This window comes from Fringilla coelebs (assembly GCF_963513975.1).
Source record: "Fringilla coelebs genome assembly, chromosome: 5".
Classification (NCBI taxonomy): Eukaryota; Metazoa; Chordata; class Aves; order Passeriformes; family Fringillidae; genus Fringilla; species Fringilla coelebs.
Genome location: NC_140033.1, coordinates 39,342,668 through 39,362,125, shown reverse-complemented (window position 1 = coordinate 39,362,125; position 19,458 = coordinate 39,342,668). Strand labels below are relative to the sequence as shown.

General features: G+C 36.1%; 1 protein-coding gene across 5 annotated transcripts in view; it reads left to right on the top strand.

Annotated features, from left to right (window-relative positions):
* Nucleotides 1–19,458, top strand: part of PPFIA2 (PTPRF interacting protein alpha 2) — a gene marked incomplete at both ends in the record, with an annotated part of 273,973 nt that overhangs the window by 239,700 nt on the left and 14,815 nt on the right. For all 5 annotated transcript variants that reach the window (XM_084206211.1, XM_084206210.1, XM_084206213.1 and 2 more), the window contains one exon: nt 3,696–3,789. In XM_084206211.1, the coding sequence (XP_084062337.1) occupies nt 3,696–3,789 (94 nt within the window). The remainder of the gene's footprint in view (nt 1–3,695; nt 3,790–19,458) is intronic.

Genomic DNA, 19,458 nt, shown 5'->3' with positions numbered 1-19,458 from the left:
CCTTTTCCCTTGCCAAGACTCTTTCATTCTACTTCATTCATGGCAAAAATTTTCCTCTGCCTATTTCGACATGGGCACATGCCAACACAAGTATCAAATTGTAATAAATGTGTCACTAAAATTGAAATACTGGCTCTTCCCTAGTCATGCAGATGTTGAATAATACAAATTTGTGAGGCACTAAATTTTACTGCCATGGTGACCATGTCAAACTTGTAAAAAGAATTTTAAGGCCTTGCTGTAAACTCTTAAGCAGCAAGCATAAGCCTGAAATTAAAAACCTATGTTTTTCTTGCAATGTGGCCTTATCACAACTAACAAACCCATTGCTAAAATAGTACAGAATAAAAAAAGATAGTACTAAGGTGAAAGTATCAGAGTAAAATTGAAAATCTGAGTATTCTTCATTTATACTCCAACTTTTCTCCTCTCTGCCTGTGAAAACCCTATGTTCTTGAAAAAAAACCTACCTAATTTCTAATTGCCATCTGAATTCACCCTTTTTTTTCACTATGAAAAGAATAAAACTGATTTATTCAATCCTTCAAATGAGAATCTATAAATGAATCTTTCAAATACACCTGTCTGCCACCATCTGCATTTATGGCTAATTTTAAAACTTTAGACTGCATCTAAAGTTAGACTTTATTAATTCACATTTACATTCCATATAACCCTTTTTATTAATACTGATGGTTTATGCCTAATTATCTACAATTTCTCAGTAAGTCAGGAACATAGAGGACAAAGATGCAATAAATGTGTTGGTCTTCCCTGCAGTTCTTTGGAATGTGGAACAAAAATGAAGCAACAGTTTCAAAGACTATCTCAGGAGCAATGAGATCTGACAATTGATTAATTTCCTGATACCCACCATGATTAATAATGCATACATAGAATTTGATAAAGCCTATTTGTAATACCCCATACTAGGGGATATTAGTGGTTTGCAATTATATGATTTTTTGTGACTTCCATTCTTTAATTCAAGAGCAAAGTTTCAATATAATGCACACTTTAATTAAGGAACCAAGGTTTACTAGCATGTATAAAATGAACAGTAAGACTGTTACTTAATCTAAAGGCAGGAGCAAAACATTTTTCAGAAATTAAAGAGACATTGAACAGCTGATTACAGGTAATTTTTCTCATCTTAATTCTCAAAAGAGAAGCATTTATTGAGGGGTCATCTCCATTCAATGGCAGTATCATAAAATTGTAGAATATCCTGAGTTGCAAGGGACAATGAAATTTTCAGTTTCACCACAGATGTGTTAACTGTACAGCTATATAATTAGGAGTTCTATTTGTGGTAAGATACTACATCACAGAAATTTACATAGCAAGTCCTATCACGATGGCACTGCAAAATATTTGTATGGGTTTCATAACCTAAAATTATATTGCAAAATCAATAGATTAATGTAATTTATTTCCTTGCTTAAAATTAAACACTCTAATTTAATATAGACATATGCTTCTTTCACCTTTTCTTCAAGAGCACATATTTATATACTCTTATTTAAGAAACAATATTGAAACCTCCAGTCTTGTGTTACTAAAATCAACAGAGCCATGCTATTACACGAACTATTTCCTTGTTCTGTGTTCCTTGCAAAACCCTGAAATTATTTCTTTTCAACTCCTAAACTTGCCAGAATTTTGTTTTTTTATTGTTTGATAATTTTACCTTCTCTACTAAACAGTAGCTTTATTGTTCCAAGCCACATTCATGCCCTAGGAGATCTTTCTTAGAATCGAGATTCAAGATTTCTAGATTCCTTAAGTTTTGTCTAAGTTTTTGGAGAAGGAAAAGGGAATAAAAGGAATGCTATAGGGAGCACAAGTGCACTTTCTTTCCTTCTTTTTTTCTTTCCTTCTTTTCCAGTATCCTTTCTCTTGGCAAGCACCACTCTTGCATTCTTCTCATGTTACATTTTAAATATTCTAGACCCTAAAACAAACAATGAATTCCGGGCATTTTTAGAGTTGCCCAAGCAAGCTGATCTGCATGGCAAATGAAAAGGTCAGCTTGTTAGGAAACATTTATTGTGGCCACATCCAACACGAGGTGTACCCTCAGTTATTCAAAGGCCAGATGTGTTTGGAGAATGGAGAAATGCATTATGCCCAAACTACTCTCCAAGCTGTCATAAACCTTCACTGCACTGCACTCATCCCATCCCTCTCCAACATGCTGAGAGCTGCTCTCTCAAGAAAGGTGTGGGATGTTGACTGTTGAATGAAAAATGTAATCCAGAGCCAGCAGAAGCATTTAATGAGATTCTCTAAGACTTTGACAGGCAGATGAAGTGAACAAAAAGTATGCATGCATGTTTTCTGCATTTGTGAGATGCATTTGCATCATTCCCATTGTGAGACTTGCAGTAGTGTCCTCTTTTAATAAAGTAAAAATCTGTCTAGACAAACAGAGTGTTAAAATAGCACCTGCTGTGAAAGAACAGCTTAAACCCAAGCTTCTACGTTTTTGTCATAGACATGAATGATGCACTAGTAGCTTTTGTTCTCATTTGATTGATGTGCCTGTAAATCTAGTCTGTAAAAGGCTCTGGTGCTATTTCACTTCATAACATTTATGAATTATTTTATTATTAAAATCAACATATCAGGACTGAAATGTTTTGCTTTGTGCTTTCTTATTATGCCAGCATCCAATGAGCAGTGGTCCACTACCCATTAGCTGAGAAATAAGAAATTGCAATGTTCAAACGGAGTCAAGCATCAACGCTTTTCCGCACTGCTGTCTTCTTTCTCGTGCCAGTTGCACATGTTCTGAACTGGAGCACGGGAGGAAGGCAGCCTTCAAAGGAGTGCTGCAGGGCCTCTGTCTGTACACATACAAGTGGGAGTGAGAGGACAGTGTGAAGCCAGAGCCTGGAGACTGTACTGAGCCCCCTGAGCAGGTCCCCTCCTCTTTAATCAGGGCAGCGATAAAAAAGTCAGACCGTTTTCATTTCTGCACTAGGAAAGTCATGTCAGTGGCCCTGTGGATAGTACCAGTCATGCCCTTAGTTTATAAAATTATTTTATTTTGGTCCACATGTCTTACTGCAAGCTTCCTTTGTCACTCTCTGTGAATTATTCAAGTTCCCTTGACTTTGACCGAATTTAGGTGCCTACAAGACACATCCAGGGAGATGTAGGAGGCTTTTTACTTATCTCTGACGATTCTTTCTCTCATGTCTGGTAGTTTTCAGGGGAAATGACATCTAAGACCCTCTATGAAAGCAAAATGAAGACTTTAGCACTATGGCATTAGGTGATGCTGCATTATGGCAGTAGTAGAGAGACAATTTGAGAGAACGTGATTTGTACATTTCTCAACTAAGATTAAGAAATGGTGAGAGCACTGTTTGCTTAGCACCATGGGACTGAGTCTTAGGAGGCACAGAAAAATAGGCAAAGGAGATAAGGGTGCTCATGTCATACATTTCTGCTAAACACAAGGAGGAGAAAACATGTGTTTTCCTCTACTACTCTTTTCCATGTAGTAAATGCTTGTCAGTTTTCTTCTGAAGTTCATAGATGTTCTCCAAAAACACCAGATGTCAACAGCTTAAGGAAGCAAATATGGATGATGGTGGGTGGGAGGGGAATTGAAGGGTTAAGGAGGGGAACAACTGAAGAGAGAGAAGGAAAAATATGGTTGAGGTTTTGTTTGTTTTATTTTCCAGGAGGTTATATGGAAACAGAGGCAGCAGCTCAGGAATCTCTGGGATTAGGCAAACTTGGAACACAAGCAGAAAAGGACAGAAGACTAAAGAAAAAGTGAGTACTGTTTTTATGTGACTTTTTGGCTGAAACTTGATTCAAATATCAGGATTTTTATTGTTTTATTCAAATGTGGAATGAGAAGAAAGGCCATCTACTATGGCATTTAAGTAGTGATGTTTCTTTGCAGTGCAAAAGTTTTTAACGCTGCATATAAAATATAGGGGGAAATATTCAGAGTCTGTCAATTGTACGGTATTATTTCATTTGTGAACGAACATAGGTTTATAAGAGACATTTTTCCAGTTCACATTGTCATTAATCTTGTGCTATTTGCCTTCAGTGCAATTCTGAAAAAATAGATACGTATTTAATGACTCAGAGTGTAGATTTTCTTTTTCAAAAGGGTGAAAAATCTCTTTTGTATTATCTAGTGAACAGTGTTACTTCTGTTTCTAGATGTCAAAGGTTCCCCATAAATCCTAGCAGCTTCAGTTTATTGCCTGTCAGCAAATGCAGATAAAAAGCAACATAGCTTTTTGTTTGCATCAATTATATAATAATTTAATGCTGTCTTTCATGCACCTCCTTGTAAAAACAGTACACTGACTCATAGCAGCTGCCAGGAGCTATGAGGAACTAATAAAATAAGGCTGCAAACACAAAAGAAACCTCTTGGCAGCATTGCACTTACAGTGTAATTAGACGGTGTCAGAGAAAAAGACAGTACTTGAAACTGACTTTGCAAATCTATTCTGTAAACAGGTTTCTTTTCATGCATAACCATTCACTTAAATGCTATTGTTTGGATTCTGAAAGCCTCATTTTTTAAATTTTCTGGGTTTTCAGGTGTGTTTCACTCTTTTAAGATTCATTGGATGAATTTCTAGAGAATTTTCAGTTCTAATCCAAAGAATCTAGGGATAATGTTTGAGCTTCTCTTTAAGTTTTTATGTTGAATATTTTTAATCACTACTTTTCTGTCAAGTGCTTGATGAAATATAACTTTAAATGTACACATCCATGTAATGTACAAATGCAAACATTCTGTTTAAATCAGCCTCAATTTAGCAATTAGAAAAGCCGTTACTGTGCTAGCTGGAAGAGAAGAAACGTTTTCAATTCAATTAAGAGACTCAAAATAGCATTCACAGGGATGTTACAGTTGATGAGTCTTGTCCCTGTATTTCTTATCTATACATAATCAGTAATTTTAGAAATATATGGATTTAGACTGTGTTACTCTGTTTTTTTTTTTTTAATAAATCTAGAAGGCATCTTTGAGGCCATCATTACCATTCATAAAGAATATAATATTATTTTCAGCAGCCTTTTTTTTTAAGTCCCAATGTACCTTCCAGTTCTGAGGGCTGAATGTATCACAGTATTGAAACATTTTTGAAGGGACAAATGCATTCATTTTGTTCACTTTCTTATGTGTTAGTTCATTAAACTGGGTAAAATTACAAGACTTGGCACACACAACTGCAAACATGACACGACTATTTCATCTACAGATTGCCTACCAACTTTTGGGTCTGTAAATAAGGGGTGTGCAGATAATCTGGTATTAAATTTCTATCCAATCTCACACAATTCCATGCTTTCTGCTTTTCAAGTCTTTCCTTTTTTTCTCCTGTGTCTGTCTGTCCTTGGTTCTTTATGGATTAGATGTAATCAAAGTGTCCTCTTCTGGAAGGAAAGGAATCTTTCCTTTGTGATTATGACTATTCTATTAGTCTGAACTGTATAGTATATATCCAAAGTATATGTTCTACAACTATCTCATGAAGAAATTTAATTTTTCCCCTGCGCCTTGTAGGGTCACCTGTCTTCATTGTTTCTCACTTTAGAATCCTCAGAACTGCAGAAAGGTTAACATACATTATTGCTAGTTTATGTATATATGTATGTATATGTTATATTGTTTTAGAGGAACCCCATAAAATAGGAAAAAGTGTGACCCATCGTGTTGGAGCTGTACAGGAGATTCTGGTGAAATATGGCAGTCATTAGGGTGCCAAGCTGTCAGTAGAGTGTAAGAGAATTAACACCTCCTTGTAAGAAATGCAGTCGCAGCATCCCAGAATGGGTCAGGTTGGGAGGTGCCACCGTGGGTCATCTGGTCCTCTCCCCCTGCTCAAAAAGGGTCATCCCAGAGCACATGGCACAGGATTGTGTCCAGATGGGTCTTGAGTATCAGTCATTTATTTGCATGTCTTACCTTAGAAAATATTAAATTGAGAAAGTCCAGAAAGTAATTTAAATGAAAATTTTGCTGCAGTGGGTCACATTCCTTTGCACCAATTCTTGACAATGCCTAATTCTTTCTGGAAGCAGCCTTGCCATACACACAGTAGGTGCAAGGTTGCTGAACTGTGTAGTGCAAATGAGGAATCTATGCCATGTAACAGTAATGGGGGTGGGGATGTGTGGGAGGTCTTTCTAAGACATAATAATAAGAGAAGTCTGAGAGTAATTTCCAGCTCATGATGTAGCAGTAAGATCTATAGCAGTATGATTTGAATCCCAGTGGTTGATTCCTCCTTTATTGCTAAACAAAACCGCTCTATAAACCCTGCAGAGGCAGTGAGCACAGTCACTGCAACACAGAACAGAGCACCTTGCAAGCTTTTCTAACTGACTTGGATTAGGACATAAGAACCCAAGAGAGCCAAACCCACCAACAGGATAGGGAAAGGGTAGGCTAAACCTTAAAAGCACTACTTTGTATTACATTTCAGGTCTGAGACAGCTTTACTTATGCTGGCTTTGTCATTCCCTTTAAACAAATAAAAACCAAATCCAAAGCAGACAAAACCAAAAACAACCTCCAAAAAACCCCTTCAACAAAACACCCCAACAATACAAAAACCCTTGAAACAGTGATGCCAGAGCCAATTCTCTTTTCTATGAAACAAGTATAATACCACATACTGAAACTGTGTTTCCCTTTGAGAGGTGCAAGTTAAGTGAAGTGGCTTTCAGCCCTATTAACAGCTCAGCAAACAGTTCAGTGGTGCTTCTGGTGCAGGAAAACAAAGATTCTCCCCTTGCTGTGAAATATAAGTCAGGTTCATCAGTGTGATCAATATATGAGTACTGTGCTAGTACTCATGATCTTCACCCACCTCTGCTGGTAGCTTTGATTTAGTTTGGATAAAAGTCATTATAAAAGGACAGATTCATGTTAAAATTATATCCATGATATCTCTTAACTGGGAAATACTTAAAATGCTAATTTTCTAATTTTGGATTTTTAAATGTATTTAATTTCATCAGTAATTCCAGAAGGATGCCCTTATCCCAGAGATAAAGATGCATGACATTTCAAATTGCCAGGTACTGCAGCAGTAGGTCCTAATGGTCCATCAGGTGTCCTGAGCACCTGCTCCCCCAAGCAAGTGTTGCACTGACTCTGGCCCCCATGGAGTTAGGAACACACTGCAGTGTGCTAGGGTGCTTTAGCCCCATTTGTTTGCATGGAATCAGGTACTGAATAATACATTTCACTCTGAAAAGTTTAATGAGAGAGTGGGGTAATTTTGGAGACAAATTCTCTCTCTGGTGATTATAGTGTCATTAACCTAAATTTCAAGGTTTCCCCGCTTCTTGTTTAGAAGATGCTATTTAGATGTAAAATTTCTTTCAGTTTCAATTGACTGCTTAGACTTCATTAAAATGTAATTACCAGTTTGTGTCAATGATATGCTAGACATTTATAAACCTCCAACAAGGGTCTCTATTCCAAAATTTGGTTATTACAGTAGATCTATTAGGAACAAGCCTTACTCTTAAGGCATCAAAGAGAAATCAAGGAAGCTGTGTATAATTTTTAAATTATACCCAACATCTCTTGCAAGATGAAAAGATGAATTTAAGTTGCCTGACTCATCCATAGATTTTTACTCTCAACATTAAAGGAATGACAGTTCTGGTTAATACTGAAACTTTTTAGGTCTTACTGTTTGTAAACTGAGCACGCTGTTCTAGGAAACAAAAGATGAGGGTAAGGGGTATTTAAAGTGTTAAAGGTGTTATTCATTGTTTGGTGACATTACATGATGTTGGGGTGTATATGTGCTTGATTTTTATAATTTTAACTAGACTTTGTTAAGTTTAGTTTTCACTTCACTTGTTAACTTCACTTGTTCTATATAAAACGTGGTGATATTTTGTATATAGAATCTTCTGCCTTTTGCCTGAACTTTCAGAGCCTGTTTGCCTAAAGAACCCTTGTTTAAGAAAACTCAAGGTTTAGGATTAGAATTATTAGTGGCACAGATACCATCTGTCACAGTTACATTAAATTGAATCCCCCCCAATGATTTAAATAGTTTGCACTCCTCTAAACCATACTTTTTGATTAAGATAAACTCTCCAGAAGGCAAAAATGAAGAATGGACCTTTTCTCTTAGTATATTTTTTCCTAGTGATTAACCAGTCTCCCTCTGGAAAACACCTGATTTCCAGTTCTGAATTTTGTAGTTGACTCCAGCTACCATTCTCTGTGACTGTGTATAGACTATCTCCCATGTTCATGACATCATCCTTTGTGGCTGTTGTGCAAACTGTGCATGCACAATGACTTGGCCTTGGCATTTACACAGAACTGTCATGATAGCCCAAGCCAGGACCCAGCATAGGAAGTTCAGGTCAGTCCAGTTTCTATTGCAATGTGTGCAAGTTCCTGAAAGGTCCAGGCAGAGTCATAGTGAGTGTCCTCTGGAACAGGAGAAGTTGATCAGTGTGTGTCCACAAGACAATTCATACATCAAAACATGAATAGATAACACTGTGGCTAAAATGAACTGTATTCTCCTTAAAAATGCATATCTCCACTGACCCCATCTCAGGTCAGGTTAAGGCACTTAAGAGAAGCTGTATAAATGTTTTACTGTCTTTTACACTAAAATGCCATACATTGAGCCCTTTATGAAAATATTCTTTAACAATGAACTCAGCCAAACTTGAAATATTAGCAACAAATAGAGTATGTTTGCTTCCCTTTTGCTGTAACAATCCAAGTGAGCATCAATTGTTTTCTCCTCATCCACAGTTTTGCTCAGGAATGATGTCAAATGCCCGTACCTAAAAGCTTCACTGGTGGCAAATACAGCTCTAGAGAGCCTTGCTTTGTACAGTGCAGTACGGCTCCAGGGGCCAGGAACCCTTCTCACATGTAATGTTTGATCTGATCTGCAGCAATATGCAAAGTAGCAGCAAATTAGTGTCTCTGGAGAAATATATAAGATGTATACATATCGTATGTTGCATGAAAGTGTGTAATAATTGGTCACAGTCACTGACATTTCACAGGATGAGCTGACTATATCCCCTCTGAGGCACCACCATGAGGCAAGGTTTGAGACATTTAAATGCTCTGTAGTCCTGGATTACCACTCAGAGGTGGGGTGGACCTTGTGCATGCTGCTAGTACAGTGGGAGATGGCTTGTGCCATCCTTTCTGCAGCAATCCCAAAGATAAATTATTTTATAATTGTATATTTTCTACAAATTAATACAAAAATCTGTGCAGAAGTATTCACATGCAAGCCAGCTATTCTGGATCACGATGGCAGGACCTGAGTCCAGAAGCTGATAAATTGCCCAGTTTATTAATGGAGTCAAGAGCAGTGCTTTAGCTTCACTTTTTTTCTTCAGTTTTGTTTGAGTTGACTCTGGAAAAGAATCTTTTAATTCCATATTTCCAAAACAAGCTTAAGATGCGAGGTTTATGTTTTCCAAGGAAAATCAAAGTAAACTGTTCTTTCCCTGTTTTGGGGGGGATGTACTCCACAGCAAGAGGTTTTTGTTTGCCAGATACAGTTTCCTGGCTTCAAGTGTGTTGCAGAAGAGCATTGATGTGCCAGGACATGTACATGTGCCTTGCACACTCTTGTAAAATCAAGACATAAGCAATTCTCATATGTAAAAAATAAACTCTTAGTATCCATAGCTTTATAATTAACTTTGCAGAGAGAATTGCAATGCTGTTAAGTCTCTCTCAGCTGATTACTGATTACTGTGATGTACATGTCAAACAGCAGGAACATCATGTGAAGAGAACAGCATGTTAGATTGACTCTCAACTTAGGGGAAACAAAAAAATGATAAATGTTGATAAGTTCACTTGATAAACTTTTTTTTTTTTTTAATGGGAAATCCAAGTTTTAGATCTCTGTCAACAAGCAGCTGGAAAAAATATTTAGGTAGACTATTTTGTGGAATCCTGTGGACTATTTTGTTTGAAACACTGCAGTTATCATGTAATTGCTTTTGAATCCACATGATGCCCCTTTAATGAGGTTAATTAATTAGGTTTCATGTGTGCAAGTGCAATTAGAATTTGATGTAGTGTATTTGTGACTACCAATAATTTCTGTCCTCTGCAGTATGCAAATAGCTGTTTCTAATGATTTTTTTTTAATTGCACACATTTTAGAAAATGAATCCAATTGGATTAATTAGGGTGTTTTTCTGTGCCATCCACCTAATGTTCCTGTGTACTTAATGCTTATTAAGCACCATTGTATCCTAAACATATGCAATTTATTTTTTGATGTAGCTCTTAAGAATACAATGCTGTTTTACCCCCAATCTTTTATTTTCTGAATCTTCAGGAAAATTCAAATTTTGCATTTAATTTCGTTCCTTTCTATCTTATCTATGAAACACTCAGATATGTTGTTAGTAACTTTTAGCCTGATCTTTAGTTTTTCCTCCCTTTCTAAAAAATGTTTTTGTTTTCCCATTCTGGTGAAGGAAGGGGAGGTGTTCAGTGTTCTGATATGCAGCTTAGGATTGTCTGCTGTGTGCAGTGTTGTTTTCTCTTGGCTGGATCAGTGTCTAGTCTTGGAGACACATAAAGATGAAATTTATTTTTAAACTTAATTCCTTTAGTAAATATTTTAACTGGAACACTTTCAAATAATTTGTCATTCAAAGCTTTTGCAATATTAAAAATGTGTCTTGTTCTTACATTAATACTTGGAGCCTTTTTAGCATTACAATTGTAAAGATAAATGGGTATTTATTTTGCAGAGGATTATTAAACCTTACTTAGATTATTCTGATGATGGAAAGATGATACAACATATTTTTTTCTATATCTAACTCATATTTTTAAAATATTTTTATTTATTAAATAATACATTTTTAAAAAATAGTATTTTTATCCTTTGCCAAGTTTTTAAAATTCTCTTCCTCATAAAAGATAAGGATATTTGTATCAGAAAATTGCAACTTTTTAATCAAACATAAACCCCGGAGGCTCTAGTCCCTATCTTATCTACATGTATAAGTCTATCCATTGCAATTTAGAACTTCTGGATAAATATAAGCTTATACCCTGGTGCATACAGCTGGCTTTCTAAACAAGTCTTTCCAGCAGATGTAAGTATCCTATCAGATTAACTGTAGAATTAGGATTTAAAGGAAGAATGGGTAAAACAAGTAAAAATATTATACACAACTTTTATATTCATATATGTCTAAGGAAAATGCAATAAAATGGTGATAAATTTGTAGTCTTATGACCAAAAAAAAACCCCCCCAAACCATAAATATACCCTAAAGGTAAAACCTAAAGTCCATTGTTCCCTGCTGTATTTTATTATTCTCCAACAAGATGCTCAGGAAGTGATGACCCCCTTGATCTTCTACTCCTATCCACTCCTATCACAGCCTTCAGGTCCCATAAATTGTCCCCAAGTGACTGCAAACTGCCAGCTTATTAAAACTACAAGAAAATTACTTGCATTCCAATCAATGCCCCTGTTTCTCTGTACACATAGCCAAAGGAGTACTCAGTGGAAAATGTTACAAACAGCAGTTCTCCTTCAATATACTGCAGAAGGCTCAAAATTAAAAGCATTTTCAGCAAAGGTGATCACCTCAGTCTTTACAATTAGCTCAGTAGAAAATGAGAATGAATCATGAATGCATTTTCAATTCTAGTGCTACTTTCATCTGGTTATTTTTTTAATAGATTTGGTAATTATTTTTTTTAGCAGCTCCCTAGTACTTTACTTATATGACATGCCTTTGTTGTCCTTCCCTTCCTCAATCTTCCTGTCTGAAACTTCTTTTGTATAAATTTGTCATTTGTTTCCATCTACTTTTCTGTGTCGCACTTTCTCTCCTCTCTCCCAGCTGTTTTGCTGATCTTGCACGCATGAAAGCAAAATTGAAGCCCTCAAAAAAGTGCCCTTCTGAACTGACTGAAATGTCTGCAACCTCTTCTTAATTAAACACAGCAAAGGTTTTTCATCTCACGTTTATTACAACTATATCTACCAAGCACTTCTAGACCTCTGTAAATAATTTTTCAATAGAAATCTAATATTTTGAGGTGTCTGGGTTTCATTCAGGCCTATAATTTTATTTTTTATGATGGCAATTAATGGATGATGTAGAAAGTTTATTATCAGCAATGACTACAGCAATCCTACTTTCTCCTCCATATACTGTACCTATGTACCTATTATATTGGCAATAATAGGTTACCTAGAGGGCAAATCATTCATACCAGTATTGCTACTGATATAGTGCTAGTATGACTGCTGAAATTAAAACATACCTCATTCACATTAAAACTGCAAAATTAAAATTTTACAACAAATTCTAGGTCAATTTTGATTACTATGGGATATTTTGCTAAAATATTATTAAAGTGCACATAGAAAAGTAAACCTTGGTATGTAGTCCATTCAATTTTACTGTGTATCTGTGATAATTTGGATAAATACACAGGTTTGGGGTTTTCAAGATTTTTAGGGTTACACAAAAACCCTTATGAAATGATTCAAATCTAAGCAAAAAAGCTTTGATTTGAAAACCTACTCCACATTTGCTGTGTTTACAGATCTTTGGGATGAATATGTATTGTTGATGGAAGATGTGCTGTGCTGAGCGGTTCCTAATAAATAGCCACCATGACTTTAATGAAAATCTCATTTTAATAATTTCATCTGCTCCTCAGAAGAGCACTTCAGTCTTCTAAGCATTGAAAGATCAGTTACAAAGATTTCTGTAGTTATAATGGTGATATTATTTTATCTATCATACTATTTATTTTTTTTTATGGACTACTATATGTTCATTAACATTTATGTGCTTTTTTTTTCCATTCATCTCTCTTCATCTCATGAAAAGCATATCTGGGTAAGTTAAAATGCCATGGTCGCTGAACATATTAATCTTCAGCACCATGTTTGTTTTCTATGTTTTATTCCTACTTTTTTTGTTTTTCCGTGAATCTTATGTAACAAACCCATTCAGAAAACTAAAACTGAATCCATGCAAAAAAATGAAAGCTTTCAAAGTGCTCAGTAAAACAGAAAACCTTGAAATCATACACAAATTTAGGTCAGGACTTGCTCCTGAAGTGCTTGACAGAATGAGTTAACTACTTGGAGATAACTTCTGTCATTTTTTATTTCTTTTTAATAAACACATTTTGGGAGGTCTAAAGTCCAGAATCACAAAGACATTTGAGAGATAAAGTCAGTGGAAAAATTATGAGTTTAACAAATACTGTTAAGGCATAAATTCTGTTTAATCAAATCACCAAAGACTCACAGAGTGCACAATTTTTTTTCTGTTTGAACACTCATGTTGTTTCAAAGCAAACATATATGCAAAAATATTTTATTTGTGCATATAATTTTACTGTTTTCTCTGTCACCAGTTCATTTTCTTGTTTGTTTTGGTTTTTGTATTTAACCCGATATCAAGTTTAAAATCTTCATCTCTTCTTTGATCTATTTTAGAAATGTTATTTCTTCTTGAATAAGAATTTTCAGACTTAAGAAGGAAATTTCAGTAGGTGAAAGGGTACAAAACTTAATTTTGAACAAGGGTTGCCACATTAATTTATAACATGTGATTATGAAATTGCTTTATAAAAACAGATTTGATAACATTTGATCACCCTGGGAACACTGAGGGTCTTTGATGTAGCACAATACACACTAGATTGCAAGACTATGTATTATGCAAGTCTGCTTATTTCACAGCTGTTTTATTTGGTTTTCAATACTAGCCCTCTGAAGATCTATTTGTCAGGGTTTGTCTTATCCATTCCTGAATGTGCTTCACTTAGCCTAATAAATACTTTCAGAAAAAAGAATGCTGCCCTTCAGTTTGCATACCACTTAAATGTACACCTAACATGGAATATCCACAGCACTGTTATTCCTTAACCTGGAATAATGTGGAAATTATACTTCCTTATTTTATAGATTAAAAAACATTCTGTTTATTACTTACATCTCGATTTCTGAATTTCAGTCATTTTTTTCTGGAAACTCCTTAAAGTTGAATAAAAAACCTTTTGTAAAATATTGGAGATTGAATTTTGTCCATTGTTTCCAGTCTGACCTGATATTTGATATCAGAAAGGAGAACAAGGGTTTCCAATAATTTAAAATCCAGATCACTTAAATGTCAAAGTTCAAACGGGATCTGGCGTACTTTTTAATTAGTGCAGTCTTTAAGTCAGTTGGATCCTTTCAGATTAAATTAAATCTGCATTGTGTGGCAATAAGACCTCTTGAGTCTCTCCCCAACCTCCCACTCCACTTCCTACTTTAAATCCATTTATAGTCTTGCGGAAAATACATATGTATAAAATGTCACTTGATATTTTTATTAGATATTATTAACTTATACAAGTTCAACTCTTATTTTTTCATGCAATGTCCTGAGTTACAGGATTCTGGCATGTCTTAAATATTTGGCAAATGACAATAGAAAGGATAAAATCTAATTCCAGTTTAATTCATCAGAAATCCTGTCTCCTGTTTTTTTCAGACTTTGAATGTATGTTAGATTTCAAGCGGCAGATGTATTTAATCTTACCTTGAAATCATAGGATTACTCAGATAAATGCAATATATTTGGTCTGTCTTTTCTGCCTGGTTCTCTTCTAGAAAGCTATCAAGTACAGTACTTTGTTATAAATGAAACATTTTAATATTGGTGATAACAATACCCATAATAATGTCAGTTCATAGTCAGAGGACCTGCTAGGTAAAAACTTCAATCTGTTTTGTGTTTGAGAAAATGTCTGTGACTAAAGGCCATTTCAAATCTAAATTACCCACTAGAAAAATTTTTTAATCAATTCTGCTGGTGTTTCACAAACACGATCTGGCTCTTGACTTCACTGTGACTCCTTTTCAATTTATCTCACATTTATCATTATGTTTTAATTAGGAGACATTATATATTTTACGCAGTATAATATCCCTGAGGTCTCTTCACATGAACCCTATTAGAAATCAGAGTAAATCCTATTACTTGCAGAAATAGGAAGGTCTGTGTTGAAGTATTGTTTATGTTTTATCAAGGCAATGTCTGGGTGTCGTGTATTGCACAGAGTGTTTGCATTACGTGTGTTAGAGATCCTAAGCTGTCTTTGCTTGCTGGCTTCATGGGGGGCAGCCTTGTCTTCATGAAGAAAATGGATTGCCACTGAATGACACACTTTAAGTCAAGATAGCTTTAACATCCCACACAAGTTCTATTTAAAGATTATTAATGTTTTTAACAAAGTTCATTGGGCTTTATGCAATGAATTGGTGACAGCTGCTGATACAGAGCTAGAATTTCCCTGGTATGAGAGAATACATATGAAGTAGATTTGCAGGACAGTAACATAATTTCACTCCCTTTTTCTGCCTTCCTATTGCTTCCATGTACTTCTCCTGATTATTCAAGCATTCAGAAGTCCCCATGCTATGAGACAGTTGTGCTCTCAGGTTTTTAGGTTGATCTGGGCAGTTTGTTGTAGCTGGCCAGTGGATGAGGGGTGCTGAGGCACATGGCCCAGTGTTAACAGTGTCCTTAGCAAGTCATTTTGGGGAGGATTAAACATCAGAAGTCAGTGCTAGGGAGGCAACTCTGCTTCTCCAACACAGAGCTTTACAACACAACCTGACATCATGTGACTTTTCTTTACTGTCTTTGATAAAAATGTGAAAACAGCCCACTTTATGTGATGCTTCCTAAAACACACAAAGTATTTCTCAATTTTGGATTGATGTTAAGCAGCTGATGTTCATGAAATTTCCAGACTTTACAAAACCAGGCTCAGAGTAATGATATATTTTAAATAGCATATTCCAGTTACTCCCGTAATATCTCCAGGAAGAGGATTTTTTCCTTTGGCAGTAATAATGTTATCTTTAAAAATATGGCTTTAATTTGAAATTAATTCCAGTGGTAGTAAGTGGTTTAAACCTCTATCTGCAAAATAATGTCATTTCTAGTAATGCCTAATTAATGTCAATTTTTCCTTATCAACTTGTTTTCAAATGCTGCCAAGAACCTAAGCAAGCATGGAAATAATTGCATTTCAATCCCCTTCCTCCTCGCCAATGCCACATGGACGCATGGTAACATCAAAGTCTGAGGAGGGGAGAATCCCCAGTTCCCCTGCAAAGAGCCTTCTAAATTAGACTGTTTGTATAATGCTTTTCATGATCCCCCAAACCCTGTATTTGTAATGAAGGGAAGAGGGAGTGATAAGCTCTAGGGTATTTGTCCCTTCTTCCTCCTGTGATCAATTGTATGTTTTTGCAAGGAAAATTGAACTGCGGTTACCGATATTTTGCTTTGGGGTCCTTCTGTTTTTAGGAAGCCAGGGACTATCCCATAAGGACAACTGTAGACAATATCCTGTCCATTCTAAAATATTTTTGTCTATTCCAAAACAGGCAGGTCACTGGATTCATTTTTCAGGTGATTTTCACAATTCGTCAAAACTGCATATTTTTTCCTACATGATACTTTTAACTTAAGGAAAGAGTGGATTTTTTTTTTCTATAGTGCTAGTTCATATGACCAAAAAAATCCCACACTCTTCATTAGAGTTTTCACTATCTCTTAGTCAAAAAATAGAAATTCTGAGTTTAGTTTTAGCTTATAAAGGTTCAGGTTTGAAGGCTTGAAGGTTCAGGTTTCACAGATCTCCTAGTTTGTATTAAGAAGTAGTCAAAGAGTAATATTCCAAAAGCAAATTATAATTTCCATTAACGTTAATATTGTAGTGCTGTTTATAAGAATCATCTGAGGAAGAAATTATAAGTTTTTAAGCATTAAATTCTTTATAAGGCAAGAAAATATTATAAAAGTCCTTTTACTATCCTTCTGCATCAATGAGGGAGGCACAACTCTTATGATGGCTACAATTCATGTGCATGTCTGAATACAGGATTTTTATCTTTATGCTAAAAACATTTTCAATTCAGAGCAATTTCCTTCTACATGCAAAGACCATTTGGATTACGTTTATCAAATGAAAGGCTTTGGCTATAGCACATATACACACACACACACATTTATGGCATCTCATTTCTGGCCTGTCCCCATTTTCTTAAGCTTAAATCAGTAACCACAGCTCTATTTTCCTTTAGCTCTGTGAGCCAGACTGCCTCTGAAGTAACAGAAGTGCTTTCCCACTCTGGGAGAATGTGTTGGTTTGAGAATCACTGCAATGACTGTAAGCTACTGCATCAAGCCTCAGGCTGGTACAGATGTTGGTACAGAAGACTCCCTAGAAATATGTGCTTTGTAGTTCCAGTATAAAGGAACTGATTTTTTCATGGAAGTGAGACCCTAAAGTACCAATGCCTCTTCTTCAGGCATCTCAGTTCCTGAAGCCATGCAGAGGTTTAACACCAAATCCAAGAGGCCAAGACTTCCCTTCCACCTCCTTGTAGTCCAGGTGCTGCTGCTTTCCTGCTTGGAGCGGGAGAGCAACACAAGCAAGGAAGGCCAGTGACCCTCAAAGCCATGATCTCCTTTTCTACCTAACATGTTAACCAGCCCTGCTCTTCCAGCTGGGATAACTGAAGAGAATAGCTCAGATAAAAGAAACTCTGGGATCAGGTTCCTCCAGGGATGGGCTCCCAGCTGCAGAAGGGGCTGCTCCCCAGGCTTGGGCTGGTTGTAGGGGAGGAGCACATTGTACAGGGTTTTGTGCAGTCCATGCTCTGCCATGGGACACCAAAAGTGGCCAGGTGAGGCAGGGGCATTCCTGAAAGCTTGTGTCTCCCTAAGGGGAAGGCTGCAACTTAAATACCTCATCCACAGGTAGCTAGGATGTGGCCAAGTCTGGCCATGCCTTCCTTCTGCTCTCCTAAGCAGACAGGTGAATACCTTTCATAGGCATTCACTACTTATCTCCCTGGGAATATGGCATTCCTGCATCCCCATCAGCTGCTGAAGGTAACAGGGTGTTCGTGTACCCAGAGAGCAACTTCTTGTTTTACTGAGGGTTATGCTTTCACAGAAATCAAGGATAGCTCCACAGTGGCTTGGGATATCTGAGTGACAAAGGAAAGGTCTGCTGCCAAGGCTGTGTGGGAGGAGAAGCTGTATCAATTTCAGTAATGCTGTCAAGTATTTGTAATGTTGCATATTACTACAGCATAAACTCAGACAATAAAGCAGCTTGCTTTCCATAAATATTCAGAGACAGGGATTTAAACCTGTATGCAAAATCTATTATTTGAGTTCCATTTTTTGCTAAAGCCAAATTCTCTCAGTGTGGCCCCTTGGCAATGCAAAAATCCCCAGATGACTGCTCCTTACAAGTAAGATCACTCCCTTGCTTTTATCTGCTGTGATTTTAGAGTACATATATTTGAAAGGCTGCTGAGGCGGTGATGAATTGTCAAGGGATAACTGAACTACAAAGGCTGTAGTAATAGAGGACAGAAAAAAATCGAAGCCATAATTCCAAGATTTTTTTGTTATTTGGGAATGTAAGTAAATTTTAATACTACATTAGCATAGCCTTGTCTAATTTGTTTTTCACTACAGTTTGTTGCAGAGAGCATTCTTTTGTGTTTTGCTCAGTGGGAGGCAGCTGAAAACATGTTGTTAAATACCAGAAAAAAAAAGACATTTGAAGGACTGCTTTTTCTACACTATCACCACAGTGGAAATGTCTGGTGAAATAGCTGAATGTTTTTTAATATAGAGCATTTTCCTGGTCATCTAGCTGACTAGTTTATACATAACTATACCAAGTATTTAATATAGCCATATTAAAAGTCTCAATTAAGTTTTGAGAATGATGTTTTTCATAAACACCAGTTTTAGTCCCAAAAAACTGCAGATACAGAAGCTGGATTGATATTTGATCAACTCAATAGAGAGACATCTATGTACACATATAAAGTTGAGAGACCACATCAATTCTATAATTATAAAAATATACATCAGTAAACCATATAGAATTCTTTTATATATAATCAATAATTAAAATGATCCAAACATGGAACTACCAAAGATACAATCAACTCTTAAATAGCCAGAGATGGCACATTTAAGGTACAGAATAGCTGTACTGCACAGACCCTAGTGTTGTGCATAGCTGGTACAGCTGGCTTAGTGTTTCAAACACGAACACTTCTCAGATCCAGCTGCATTGCATCTATTCTTAGTTCATGTCTAGAAGTTGCCAGTTCTGGGCCTTACTGAGTCATTACCAGATCAGAGCTAAGTTAGTCTCAGGAGTCCCTCCATTTTCTCTTCACCAATGTCTGTTTTGATACCCTTTTATTACAGGGTATACCGATTTTTTTATTGCTTTGACTAAAGAAGAGCCAGAAACCTCACCTTTTGTATGTTAGATATTGAAAAGGATGTCAGAAAAAACAAAGAATTGGGAATAGATTGAGAGTACATTCAACAGGAGAAAGACCTGTATTG